The sequence below is a fragment of the Stenella coeruleoalba genome (assembly GCF_951394435.1).
Source record: "Stenella coeruleoalba genome assembly, chromosome: 17".
Classification (NCBI taxonomy): Eukaryota; Metazoa; Chordata; class Mammalia; order Artiodactyla; family Delphinidae; genus Stenella; species Stenella coeruleoalba.
The window spans coordinates 5,543,292-5,557,583 of NC_137163.1; the positions used below are offsets into that span (position 1 = coordinate 5,543,292).

The 14,292-nt window shown below is 43.6% G+C and overlaps 1 protein-coding gene and 1 long non-coding RNA gene across 13 annotated transcripts in view; one reads left to right on the forward strand and one right to left on the reverse strand.

The window, feature by feature from the left end:
• The window catches only part of LOC307176257, a 126,022-nt gene that overhangs the window by 108,274 nt on the left and 3,456 nt on the right, over positions 1 to 14,292 (forward strand). The window lies entirely within an intron of this gene.
• The window catches only part of LOC307176255 (uncharacterized protein), a 321,330-nt gene that overhangs the window by 8,051 nt on the left and 298,987 nt on the right, over positions 1 to 14,292 (reverse strand). For all 12 annotated transcript variants that reach the window (XR_013824654.1, XR_013824655.1, XR_013824656.1 and 9 more), the window contains one exon: positions 5,284 to 5,376. Coding sequence is in view for 1 of the 12 variants with exons in the window: in XM_079902182.1 (XP_079758308.1) it covers positions 5,284 to 5,376 (93 nt within the window). In the remaining 11 variants the exon portion in view is untranslated. The remainder of the gene's footprint in view (positions 1 to 5,283; positions 5,377 to 14,292) is intronic.

A 14,292-nucleotide genomic window follows, 5' to 3' on the forward strand; every position in this document is an offset into this window, starting at 1 on the left:
ATAAAGCTCAAAACCCATAAAATTTGTTACAAGGTCTTACAACATCCTACATAACCTTGTCCCTGCCTGTCTCCCCCTGCTCTCCTCCTACGACCCACCTGGTGGTCACTGCACTGTTGCCATTGTGGCCATCTTGTTGCGATTAAAAAACATCAAGCCAGTTCCCACACCAGAGCCTTTCTACTGGTTCTGCCTTCTGCTTAGAACATTCTTTTGCACAGCTTGCTCTCTCAGTTCCCGGGTTTCCGGGAAAATTTCAGGTCCTCAGGGAAGCCTACTCTGGCTGCTCCAACTTAAACAGCCTCCTGCCCCCTCCACCTCTCTCTCCTCATCATCACTCTTCAAGCCACCACTCTGCATTATTTCTTACTGCAATCATCTCTATCTGAAATTATATTATGTATCAATCAATTGATATAATAGTTTATGATAGTGTATTACTTCTACACCCAACTTCTATAATAATGTAAGCTCCAGGAGGAGAGAGTGTTTTTATTTGTTTTTGTTCTGTATTGTGTCCCACATGTTTAAAATAGTTTGGATCGTGAAACAGTTTGGGTCATATCATAATATGACATGTATGTGTATGTGTGTGTATATAAGTATATTATGTGTATACAGGCAGACATATACAATATGTTTCTATTTAGATTTGTATTCATACTCCTATTAAATACATGAATGAATGAACAACTCCACAGATACTGAGTGCGTAGAAGTGACTGAGCTGAGCTGTGTCCACAGTGTGCTGCTTTCCCTGGCCGCTCTGGGTAATTGGAGCTGCTCCAGAATGCCCGTCAAGAACTCTCTGCGCTGCAGCTAACACGGAGCAGACCTCTATCCAACAACAAGACCTTCTGCAATCAAGTCTCAGTGGGCCCCTCTGAAATAACACAGATACAGTGCAGTAAAAAGAGCCCGCAGAAACAGCATTTATAACTCTCTTTACAACTCAAGTCTATCAGAGGAAATGCCGAGAAAACACATATAAATAAAAATGAATTCTCAGATTTATCTGCTGAGACTATAACAACCTAATAAGGTTTCCCCAGCAAAATCAGGGCAGGTGGGGAGGAAAAATACCCCCTCAATTTCTTCTTTTCAGCCCACATATAAAGGCAATTCCTCCTTGTTTCCAGCCAGGGCCTCCCCTGATCACACGTAAGTGGTTCTAACTACCTTCGATTGGAGGTAAGAAGGGAAGGAACCATGCTTTCGCATGGCTGAATTCTTCATGGCACGTAGTGCAAACAGGACCACCTGGTTCCCAGGTTTTACATCCTTCTACTCCCACTAGTGAGTCTGACGTACCTGAAGGTCTGACCATCAAAATCTCAAGATCTTAAAAGAAAAAATAGGGCTTCCCTGGTGGCGCAGTCGTTGAGAGTCCGCCTGCCGATGCAGGGGAAGCGGGTTCGTGCCCCGGTCCGGGAAGATCCCACATGCCGCGGAGCAGCTGGGCCCGCGAGCCATGGCCGCTGAGCCTGCGCGTCCAGAGCCTGTGCCCCGCAACGGGAGAGGCCACAACCGTGAGAGGCCCGCGTACCGCCAAAAAAAAAAGAAAAAATATATGTATTTATATATGTATACGTGTGTGTTTTAACTTCTTGCCTCAAGCAGGATGTGTACATGCACACATGTGTACACACACACACTAGTTACCTCTGTTGTCAACTCATTTTCTGCCACATTAGCTTTAACTCTATACCCCAGTCCTAATAACTAGACTCTAGTTTCCTTCTCTGTGCATAAGGCCCAAATTCCCAGTGCCCTCAAGATACATATAATACCTTACCCTTAGAATTTCCATCCTAGGCATGGTTTGTCTGTTCCTAACTGTTGTCTGGACTCACCTTTTGCCATTCACCCTTTATATCCCATACAACCTAGACACTGTATTCTCTGCACCCCGCTCTAATTCAGAATCCAGTTTGCTTGGAGGTCATTCCAAGCCACAGGTTATTCTAGAAAAGAACCAAAGTTGTGGGGAGGTACACTCATGGTGCAGCAGGAGTAGATGGTACCTTGAATATTAGTTTGGGGGAAAAACAGAAAAAGTTGAATAAAAATACTCAAGGCCTTGGGTCATATCCCGGAGTCTGCTGGGACGGGGGGAGGGGCAGCAGGTACTGAAGCCATAATGGAGGGAGGCGTAGGGAATCAGAAAATGGGTAAAGCATGAAAGAAAATGAATGCATGAATGCTGATTCACCCAACTGTCAGCACTTGCTGTGACCTATAATATGCTGAGTGCAGTGCTGTGCTGCAGGGATAGAACACAGCCCCAGCCATCATGAGAACAGCGCTGAGTGGAGGTGGGAACTAATAAGAAAACTGACAATTTTAATACTATTATCCCCAGCAAGACTTTCATTATGCACAGTGCTGCTGAGGATTTCTATTCAATATAACAGACTGAGCTGACATAAGAATTCTCTATCTCCAAGCTAAAACAAATAGAATGCTGGATAAAACCTAACCAAAATTTATTATTTTTTCATACATAAAGTGAGGTTAATCCAATAAAGGGATGAAGAGCAAACACATTGGTAATGAGATGACAAACCTAAAGGATTTATGGGAGAATCAGGACCAAATCTGCAATTCCATGCCTGGGGGAGAGATCTTTAGCATCAGAAAAGGTCATGAAGTACCAGCCAGGGTTCCTGTGCACATGAGAGCTACCTGTTAGAGAAAAGTACGAATGCCCAGTCTTTATGTGAAACAGAACAAAAACGCTATCCGCTGGCCAAAGAAAGAAGGGAGAAAGCATACAGTCATGCCTGATACGCAAAACTCAGGCCCGCCCTGTAAGAGTATATGGTCTGCATATTAAATAAATAAATATTTTAAAACTGCTCTAGGATCAGTGAAATCATACTCTCCCAATTCTCTGAAGCAGATATAGACACAAATCTGTCTAAATGAATGCTCCGCAAATGGGGGCCCAGATAATTCTCCAACAGACTTAACACCCACTGAAAGTGAGCTCATGGTCAGAAATGAAAAACCACAAGAGGACAGCAACCACTAAGCGGGACAGTTAGCAGATGCTACAAACAGGAAGAGCTCGAGACAATGTATTTATTTAGTCAGCAAATATTTACTGAACGCATACAGAGCACTATTTTAGCACAGTGACAAATACGCAAATAAAACAGACCCAAAATTTTAGCCTTCATGAGTTTATACTGCAGTAAGAAAAGACACTTGAAAAATACTTGAAAGTAGGCAACCAAGAAAGAACTTACAGCTAATGAATTACCTATAAATTGTGTGCTTCCTCTCAAAAAGCCAGGAGTCACCTTATACTCAAGAGTTCAGAGATGCACCAATCATTCAGTAACTTCTATTCATTTCTTAAGATGAAAAAGTTATAGCATAGTGAGATATATGTATATCTCAGTATATATAATGTAATGTGTATCTTACTATGTATTGATATATGATTCACTATACATAGTCCAAGTCTGATGATGCAGCCCAGGCACCTGGACTGGATTTGGCTGTTTCCTCTGCTTCCATCATGGAGCATCTCTTACATTTGGGACAGAAGTGCACACAGGGATTAAAGTGCAAACTACAGAGTCAGCCAATCTGGTTTTGAATATCAACTCTTCATTTACCAGCTAAAAGATCTTAGGGGGGTTGCCCAAACCCACTGAACTCTTTCCACAGTTTTAAAAAGAAGATAAAAAGTGGGCAGAGGAGCGGAATGGACTTGTCTTCAAAGAAGACATACAGATGGCCAACAGGCACACGCAAAGATGTTCAACATCACTAATAATCAGGGAAATGCAAATCAAAACCATAGTGGGGGGCTTCCCTGGTGGCGCAGTGATTGAGAGTCCACCTGCCGATGCAGGGGCCCAGGTCTGGGAGGATCCCACATGCCGCAGAGCGGCTGGGCCCGTGAGCCATGGCCGCTGAGCCTGTGCGTCCGGAGCCTGTGCTATGCAACGGGAGAGGCCACAACAGTGAGAGGCCCGCGTACCGCAAAAGAAAAAAAACCATAGTGGGATATCACCTCACACCTGTTAGGATGGATATGATCAAAAAGGCAGAAAATGACAAGTCTTGGTGAGGGTGTGGAGAAAAGGGAGCCCTTACAAACTGTTGGTGGGAATATAAATTGGTGCGATGACTACGGAAAACATTATGGAGATTCCTCAAAAAAATTAAGAATAGAACTACCATAGGATTCAGATATCCCACTTCTGTGTATCTATCCAAAGGATATGAAAACACTAATTCAAAAAGATATATGCACCTCTAAGTTCATTGCAGCATTATTTACAATAGCCAAGATTTGCGAACAACCTAAGTGCCCATCAATGGATAAAAGGATAATATATATTTATACATAGTGGAACACTACTCAGCCATAAAGAAAGATGAAATTTTGCTTCTCTCATGTGTGGAATATAAGCAACAACAACAAAACTAAATAAGCGAACAAACCAAACCAAACAAAAGCAAACACGTAGATGCAGAGAACAGAGTGGTGGTTACCAGAAGTGAAAGGGTTAAGGAGAAGGTGAAACAGGTAAAGGGGGTTCACCATATGGTGCTTTTGATGGGAACAAAAATTTTGGTGGTGAGCATGCTGTAGCATACACAGAAGTAGAAAAATGATGTTGTACACGTGGAACTTACGCTGTAACCAGTGTCACCTCATAAAAAATAAACTTTAAATGAAAAGGATATCACGAGACAGAAACTCACAGGGCAATTATGATTTCTCTGTGTAAAGCACATAGCAGTGCTTGGCAAATAGGAAGAACTCAATTAGCTATTATTATACTATTTTGATGCCAGATAAAATTTACCCATGATACATATTGATACTTCTTGATTCTTTTTTCAAAGAATGGGATTTCTTTTAAATTCTGGAAGATAACCACCATTCAAACACTTAAATCTTTACACGTGAAATGAAGTCCCTTCCCTTTCATGGACAACCTTAGGAAGAGAGGGAAGCATTTGTTAAACTGACGAGAGATGGATGGCAAGGATTATTCCAGAACCGAAGCAGGTAAAAGCTGTTCAATAAATTGTGACCAACAAGTTAACTGCGATGGAGAAGAAAATTGTGCAGACATGTGATTTGGGACGATTTAGGGCTAAAGCTCCTTTGAAATGTACATCCATTCTGTCCTCTAATACCTCCCGCAGGTTGATTAACTCACTAAGCTGGGTTTTATGAGAAAGCCCCTGTGATAATCTGTGGGTGAAGTCATCTTGAAAATGACAGAGTGCAGCATTAAGGGCAGTTCATCTTACCTTGTGGCTGTTTGATGTCAGTAGACTCTGATAATGTTGAAGTGTGTTATCAATGCCGTGTGAAGCCATCAGAGGCCAGTATGTATGTCTTTTCTATGAACACAATGATAACAGCAAGGATGATATCAATATTGCTCCACTAATGACTACATATGCATACTCTAATTTTATCTGCAATTTATTGTGAAATATAACTAACAGCATCTTCATTTTACAAATCAAGAAAGTAAGACTCAGAGAGCTTAAGTCACATTATGAACAATGGCAAAATCAAAATTCTAAGTCAGTCACTCTGATTCCAAAATTTCTGCATGGAATCTGCTGTAAAATAATCAAATCAAGGAAGTCTGTAAATAGATTTTCTCCATGTTACTCTTCCTTAGTCAAAAAATAATAATAGGGCTTTCCTGGTGGCACAGTGGTTAAGAATCCACCTGCCAATGCAGGGGACACGGGTTCAAGCCCTGGTCCAGGCAGATCCCACATGCCCCAGAGCAACTAAGCCCGTGCACCACAGCCACTGAGCGTGCACTCTAGAGCCCGCGAGCCACAACTACTGAAGCCCGCACGCCTAGAGCCTATACTCAGCAACAAGAGAAGCCACCGCAATGAGAAGCCTGCGCACCGCAAGGAAGAGTAGCCCCCGCTCGCCGCAACTACAGAAAAGCCCACGAAGCAACAAAGACCCAACACAGCTAAAAATAAATAAATAAAATAAATTTTAAAAAATAATAATAACTGATATTAAGCACAAGGAAAACATAGTCAACCATATTTGTAAATATTATTAAAAAATTGTTTCAATGATAAGGTGCTTCCCCTTGAAAAAATTGCTCTTGTGATTCTGGTATTTTATTGGTGTATTATTTATCTCTCCTGCACGTTTGGTTTCATAAACACTTCCCACAATGCTCATATGTCCCTAATAAAACAATGTGACACTTGCATTATGGGCTTTCCACAAATTAGTTTGACAGCCAGTAAAAATCATGTTAAGAAAAAGAAAAATCTCAGCATCGAGATTGTGATGGGCATTTATTTGGACATTTGAGAATAATATTTGAGCATCTGGAGTACACACCCTGATTAGAGTTTACAATTGTTTAGCCAGCTGTCTCATTTCTATTGCCACTGGGTGTTATCCAGACACATATCTTAATCATTCATGAGCTTCATGGAAACATTCCAAGAGGAACAACTAACGGGCCACCGCTCTTGCCTGGATACTGTCAGATAAGATGTAGAGTCCTCGAATGTCAGAGATGAAAGAAACTTAAGTGATAATTTGTCCAACTACATCCTTTTACAAATGAATAAACTAGAGCCCGGAGAGAGGATGCAATCACTGTATTAGTCAGGATAAGGCAAGGTTATACTGCAGCAACAAGCAATCTCACATTACGGTACTTTAAAAAAGAGGGGAGTTATTTCTCTCTTAGGCTACATGACCCAAACCCTAGTCGGCCAGGCATATAGGCCATAAGAGGCGCTCCTCCCACATGGGCTTACATTGTCATCACAGAGGACTAGCACAATGCAAATTGTACCCAAGGTCTTAGACTTCCTTCCATGAAGCAAAGCTCTTCACTTTTGCTTCATTTTGTTGGCTGAAATTAGTCACATGTTTAACTTCAAAGGAGAAGGGATGTGTAATCCTACTAAGTACTCAGAGGATAAAGTCAGGTATATGTTTGAGTTGCAATAAATGTCATAATCCCCATTAACCATAGCCACACTTACGATGTGACATTAGTGTAGAATTCAATGAAAGGCGTGATTCCAGCAGAGGTTAAAACCAAGAAAGAGGGACGTCCCTGTCAGTCCAGTGGTTAAGACTCTGCTCTCCCAATGCAGCGGACCTGGGTTCAAGCCCTGGTCGGAGAACTAAGATCCCACATGCCGTGTGGTGCGGCCAAAAAATTAAAAACAAAAAACAAAAATAAAACAAGAAAGAGATGCTTTGGCAGACCTAGAAGGGCAGTGACAGAAGGAAACCTGACATGCTGTTCTAATAATCTCTCCATTTGGGGCCAAGGACTCTTTGGATAGTTTGGTACATCTGGATAGCTCAGGAAACATATGTCCAGCTCTGACCCTACAGATGGAGAAAACCACGTTGGAAGGAAAATAACACCAAGGTAAGTGGATGCTGGGGACTAATCAAACTCTTCTGTAGGTTCAGGAGACACTGGCAAAGGGAGAACCCAAATTAGGGTGGAAAATAGTCAAAGCTGTAACTAGAATATGTAGCAGCACTCATGACCCAAACTAAAGTGCACTGAGGGTAAAAAGTAAGAGAATGAAGATGGGGGGGAGAGCTGGAACCAGTATAAGGAATGGGTCAAAGCCAACTTATCATACTAAGAGAGTAAATACGGAGAGAAGGAGACACATTCCCTTTCATATGGTCCTTGGTGTCTGAGAAGGGGAAGCAGCATAGAGATTGGAGGAGTCCTGAGAGTAGAATCTGGAAAGCACTAAGCTTGGCTTTAGGAGGACAGAAGAATGCTCTTAGGAAGACAATTGTTCTTTGTTTAGGAAAAGCTCACCAACAGGAATCTTTCCAAGTACAAAGTGAGAGCCGGAAGCTGATTTGATGTATATACCTAAGGAGGGGATTTTTCTGCATCACAAATTAATCGGGTCTCTGTTCTCCAAACATAGGATTTTGAAGATCCCCAGGGCAGCTAAACAAGAGGAGTACAGGCCCAGTAAGGGCTGAAGGTAAAGGGTAAAGGGTAAAAGGCTGGCACCAATAGCAGGAAGATCAGCCAGGTCATGTGGAGAAAGACAGCCAATGAGAGCTCACGGGGGCGTATGCGTCCCGGCCCAGCCTATTGCAATGTCTCACCTGTTCTACTCTGAGCCATAATCATCCTCCAACATCCTCAGCACTCAGGGAAAGGTTGTTGCATCCAATGGCTTCCTGTTAGTAATCTGGAGAGTGTAAGTCATGTGAATATCCTCCATTTGGGAAAAAAGCAAGACAGAGAGTGCACAGCAGTTTCTGAAGGCCATAGGGGAAGCAGAGTGATGGCAAAGTCAAGAAAAAGATCGTGAGAGAACAATCGGAAGGCAGGATACGAGCCCTCTTCCCGCCCTGAGAGTCCTCGGGGATGCTGGAGAAGCTGAGAGGCTTCGCCAGCAAGCAGGCTGGGGCTCCAGACATGCTGTCAGAACACTGACATCAGGGGTGGCGGACAGTCAGGGCTGGATGCGCAGCTACCCTTCACACTCACAAACCTGGAGCTGAGTCTTTGTGCCCAAAGGCAGGTTCACTTTGAACTGGAGCTGGCTGAACGCAAAATCACAGGAATGCTGAGAAATGACAAGCTGGCCCTTTGAGTCAGAGAACTTGCTCTTGTAGTTTTTTCCATTCTGCTCGGGAGGGGGCCAGTAAACATCCCAGGAAAAACCCCAGGGAAGTGATTGTTTCTCGAGCGCTCGAATTACACTGCATGACGTGCTTGCTTCACTCTAACTAGCCCTGGTTTCTGCTTTGCCAGCTACCCCTTATTCCTTCCTAACCCAACAGAGGTTCTGTTCAGGGGGCTACTCCTTTGCCACCGGGTTCAAGGGAAAATGACCACATCACCCACTTGTCTGTGTAGACGGTCACTCACAAAGCCTTGAGGGTGCTGGGAAAGTCTCACGTCCTGCAAAGGAAGCGGGACCTCAGGAGGCATTAGAAATAGGAATAAGAAATCAATCAGACGCCGGGCTTCCCTGGTGGCGCAGTGGTTCAGAGTCCGCCTGCCGGTGCAGGGGACGCAGGTTCGTGCCCTGGTCCGGGAAGAGCCCACATACCGCGGAGCGGCTGGGCCCGTGAACCATGGCCGCTGAGCCTGCGCGTCCGGAGCCTGTGCTCCGCGACGGGAGACGCCACAACAGTGAGAGGCCCGCGTACCGCAAAAACAAACAAACAAAATATAAATCAATCAGACGCCAGGTGCCTCTCCCTCTCTCCCGGTCTTTCTCCCCCTCACCTTTTAATCTCTCCTCCTCATTCTTCCCCACTTCCTTACCTGCTCTGAAAACAAGCGAGCCCTCACATCCATAGCTTTACGTGGTCTTCCAGATGAAGAGCACGACAGAGTCCTACAAGGCTCCGAGACCTGGACTCCAGATTCCCTGCAGGCAGAGGCTGACTGGCCTAGTTTGGGCTACTGACTTACCTCTGGCCTGACCAGCTGTGGCCTGGGGGCCAGAGTCTAAGGGTCCCAACAGCACATTCTCAGGAGAAGGGTGAATGACACTGTCTAAAAAGGAGTGTGTGAACACTGAGAAGCAATGAGCCTTTCTAGTGTTCAATTGTGAGGAGTCCACACGTCCAGGCACCACAGCGGGCACATTCGATAAACTGTTTTCTATAAATCTCACAAGAACCAGGCAGCATAGCCATTATTAGCCCATTTTACAGACATGGAATGAGAGGTGCATCAGAGAGTCCCAGCAGAAAACAGATGGCACACTCCAGCAGGGCTCAGACAGCATCAAGGGGGGATGTTCACCCAGGAACCAACCACAGCTGGAACCAGCCACCACCCCTGGATCCAGGGTCAGGGCGAGGCGCAGTGTTCCAGAACCTGATGGGAGCTGCAGGGGAACCATCTCTACCTGGGGGCTGTGGCCATAGGTAGAAGCACCAGCTGCTACCCAGGCTCTATTCCGACAAGGACAGAACAGTGAGAGCAAATACTGTGGCCACTTTTACTCTCATCATCTGCTGGTGCCTCCCACCAGCAACTAGAAACTAGAAACGCTGCACAGATGATGTAGTCCACCAGGGCAGCCTCCCAGGGCACCAAGTAAGGTGAGAAGTGGAGCTATCAGGCAAATGGAGAATAACTGAACAAGGGCCTTGAGGGTCCAGGCCTTCTGGGGTTCTCATCGCTCTCATCTCCTTTACCACTTGACCCTTTCTTGTCACCTAAACTCCAACCATATTAAATGACTTGGATTACTGATGCCTTGCTGCTCAAAGCATAGTCCACGGACCAGCTGTATCAGCTCAGCAGGGAGCTGCAGAGTCTCAGGCTCCACCCCAGATCTACTGAATCCAAATCCACCTTGAATCAGTATCCACGGGCGATTCCTGTGCACCTGGAAGTGTGCAGGCATTACCCTAATGGACCCCGAGGGCTCTAACTCTAGGACTTCATACAGGACGACCCCCCTTATCTTTGCATGGTGTAACACATATAGCACCATTGTTAATTTGTCCAGAAATATTTTTAAAGGGATTCCTTTCTCCAGCATGGTGGGAATGCTCATAATATAGCTGGTCTCCCCAACCTCATGGGAGGCTCGTGATTCAGGCTGACCTGGGTGCACAGATTTCAGTGTCCAGAGATAAACTCGAGAACAGTGCTTCTAATTAACTGCAGTGGATGACTGAACACATGAGTGAGTAAGAGAATAGGAATGTGGCCCAAACAGGACCATGCAGTGTCCTTTTCTGGGGAACTGACGTGGATCCCGGCAGAGTACCCATTTGTACAAGGACCATGCAAGCCTGGATCAGCTTAGCGTATTCCACTTGCCTAAATGGGAGAAAAATTCTAGAGAAACAAACAGGAAAATAAAATGTATGTGTAAGAACAAGAGAATTGTAGACATTGTCTAGACCGGGATTCCACCCATACCTGGGCAGTCCCTTGAACCCCTCACTTGTGGCAGTCAATAACTTCTTTCTTTGTGCTTAAACTTATTCTTTTTGGTATCTCTACCTAGCAACTGAATGATGTCCAATTAATCCTTCTGGATATTTTATATTCGTATTCATCTTTCTGGAAGAGCATAAGTGTCACCTCCTCCAGGAAGCCTTTCGTGATACCTCTTCCCTAAGCAGAAAGAAGTGTCACGTCTCTTTGCCAACACAATCTTCTGGGCGTATCTCTAGCACAACATGTATCACATCATAGGACCACCACCTGCCCCAGCATCTTTCTCACTGGACTGAAGTGAGGACCAAAGGCAAGTACCACAGCTATCTTTTTCACCATTGAAATAACAGCATGTTGAGGAGTGCCTGGCATATAATGGGCACTTAATATATTTTGTTTTATTTTGTTTTGTTTGTTTTTGCATTAGGAGCTAAAACACTTGCTCTGGAATTTTTTATTTGTTGTTTTTCTTTTAACTGTGGCATGGTGGTTTTTTTTTTAATTGAAGTATAGTTGATTTACAATGTTGTGCTAATTTCTGCTGTACAGCAAAGTGACTCAGTTATACACATATATACAGTCTTTTTACATTCTTTTCCATTAATATATTTTTAATTAAAAAAATCATTGGGCATAACTCTCCTACATCCTATACATATGCAGAATGTTTCTTAAGTCTTTGTGAAAATTTCAAGTTAGTAGTATTTCAGCAGAATGGAACAAATTCTCCTGGGCAGGTCCAATAAAAATAGAGGAACAATGTAATCACCCACTCTTTTCAGCTTCATTAAGTAAGGAATTGGAGGTAAACTGAGAAGGCAGACAGCACTTGGGAATTTGATACATGTCTTTTAAAGGACTTAAAAAGAACAATTAGGAAGACAGGGCTCCACAGTTAAAATGAATCTTAATTGAATCAGTCTGGAAAGAGAAGCCTGAATTAGATTTAAAGGGAAAGTTTAAGGGACTCTTCATAATTAAGTAAGTTAATTCAAAACATTCACAGTCTAATGGTTTCATCCACTCCTAGGGCTGGGTTGAGAGGAAAGAGAACAAATTAGTAAGAAGTACCTCTGTAAAATCTGTACCACGCATGCAGTTGAATCTCCTGCTGGACTAGGACCTGACGTGGTGGAGAAATCAGGTGGTGGAGGCAAGATGGTGCCTCAGACTGCAGCTTGGGAGATGCACAATCAAAGGGGAATTAACAGAGGCTGCACTTCCAAAGGCAAAGTCCATGAAAGCATCCAAAGTCATGTTAACAAATCTAAATAAAGCCTGAAATGAAGAAGCAGGTTCAGTTGTCTGCCCTGGAGTACAAGGAAAACAGCAGCTTGTGTGTGGATGCACATCTAGACATACTGCCAGGGACTTGCCAGGATCAGTCCACGGAGGTTGGGGCATCAGGTAACAGGAAGATGCTAGGCCACACCAGTGTTCGCTGCAGTGCTGTTTACAACAGCCAGGACATGGGAGCAACCTAAGTATCCATCGACAGATGAATGGGTAAAGAAGATGTGGTACATATATACAATGGAATATTACTCAGCCATTAAAAAGAATGAAATAATGCCATTTGCAGCAACATGGGTGCACCTGGAGATGATCATACTAAGTGAAGTAAGTCAGACAGAGAAAGACATATCATATGATATAGCTTATATGCAGAATCTTAAAAAAAATGGAATAAATACACTTATTTACAAAACAGAAACAGACTCACAGACTTAGAAAACAAACTTATGGTTACCAAAGGGGAAAGGGGGTGGAGTGGGGACAGGGATAGATTGGGAGTTTGGGAATAACATATATATACACTGCTATATTTAAAAAAGATAACCAGGGACTTCCCTGGTGGTGCAGTGGTTAAGAATCTGCCTGCAGGGGACACGAGTTCAAGCCCTGGTCCTGGAAGATCCCACATGCCGCGGAGCAGCTAAGCCCGTGTGCCACAACTACCGAGCCTGCGCTCTAGAGCCCGTGAGCCACAACCACTGAGCCCACGTGCCGCACCTACTGAAGCCCACGCCTAGAGCCCGTGCTCTGCAACAAGAGAAGCCACTGCAATGAGAAGCCCATGCACCGCAACGAAGAGTAGCCCCCGCTCGCCACAACTAGAGAAAGCCTGCACACAGCAACGAAGACCCAAAACAGCCAAAATTAATTAATTAATTAATTAATTTTTAAAAACCTTAAAAAAATAGGTAACCAATAAGGACCTACTGTATAGCGCAGGGAACTCTGCTCAATATTCTGTAATAACCTAAATGGGAAAAGAATCCGAAAAAGAATAGATACATGTATATGTATAACTGAATCACTTTGCAGTACACCTGAAACTAACACAACATTGTTAATCAACTCTACTCCAATATAAAATAAAAATCTTAAAAAAAAAAAAAAGAAGAAGAAGTCGCTAGGCATGGTGAAGAAGAGAGGACAACATGGGTTTCCCCCAAACAGAAACCATCTTGACCATCACTGTGTCTGCACAAGACAATAGCAACAAAAAGATTGTGTGCCTCCTGTGTGCATACCTTTGTTAGATGCTGGTAAATTCAGAAATTAATATGACTCCTTTAACCTCTCTCAGGTTTCAGTTTTTATTATCTACTCCCAAAGCTTACTGAAATGAGGTAGAGTATATTTAATTTTATAAGGGATTACGGACATACCAAAATGCGTGACAGACAGCCCCTGCACCGTGGATGTGCACAATCAGGTAGAGACGTAACACAGGACACCAGGATGTAAGCCTGCCGGAACAAAGTAGCATGCTACTTCTAAACAAAGTAAAGCTGCTCAAAGATGAATTCTAATCCAAGGAGTAGGATGTGACTGGGTGATCCTTTTTCAACCGGTCTGTAACAACAGGAAGCGAAACAAAGAAAAGAAACCTCTAGGTAATGGAACCAGCACAAGACTCCTGGATGGAGAGATGTATACACATCTGAGGGATATTTTTGCCAGAAGAGACATTACATTTGATTCTGTTACCACAACCACTACATACTACACGCCACTCTCTCTACTATGATAAATTCTTCACAAAACGCTTTCAGATTTATTTATAATTTTATTTTATTATTTTTATACAGCAGGTTCTTATTAGTCATCCATTTTATACACATCAGTGTATACATGTCAATCCCAATCTCCCAGTTCATCCCACCACCAGCCCCCCCACTGCCGCTCTCCCCGCTTGGTGTCCATACGTTTGTTCTCTACATCTGTGTCTCTATTTCTGCCTTGCAAACCGCTTCATCTGTACCACTTTTCTAGGTTCCACATATATGCGTTAATATACGATATTTGTTTTTCTCTTTCTGACTTCCTTCACTCT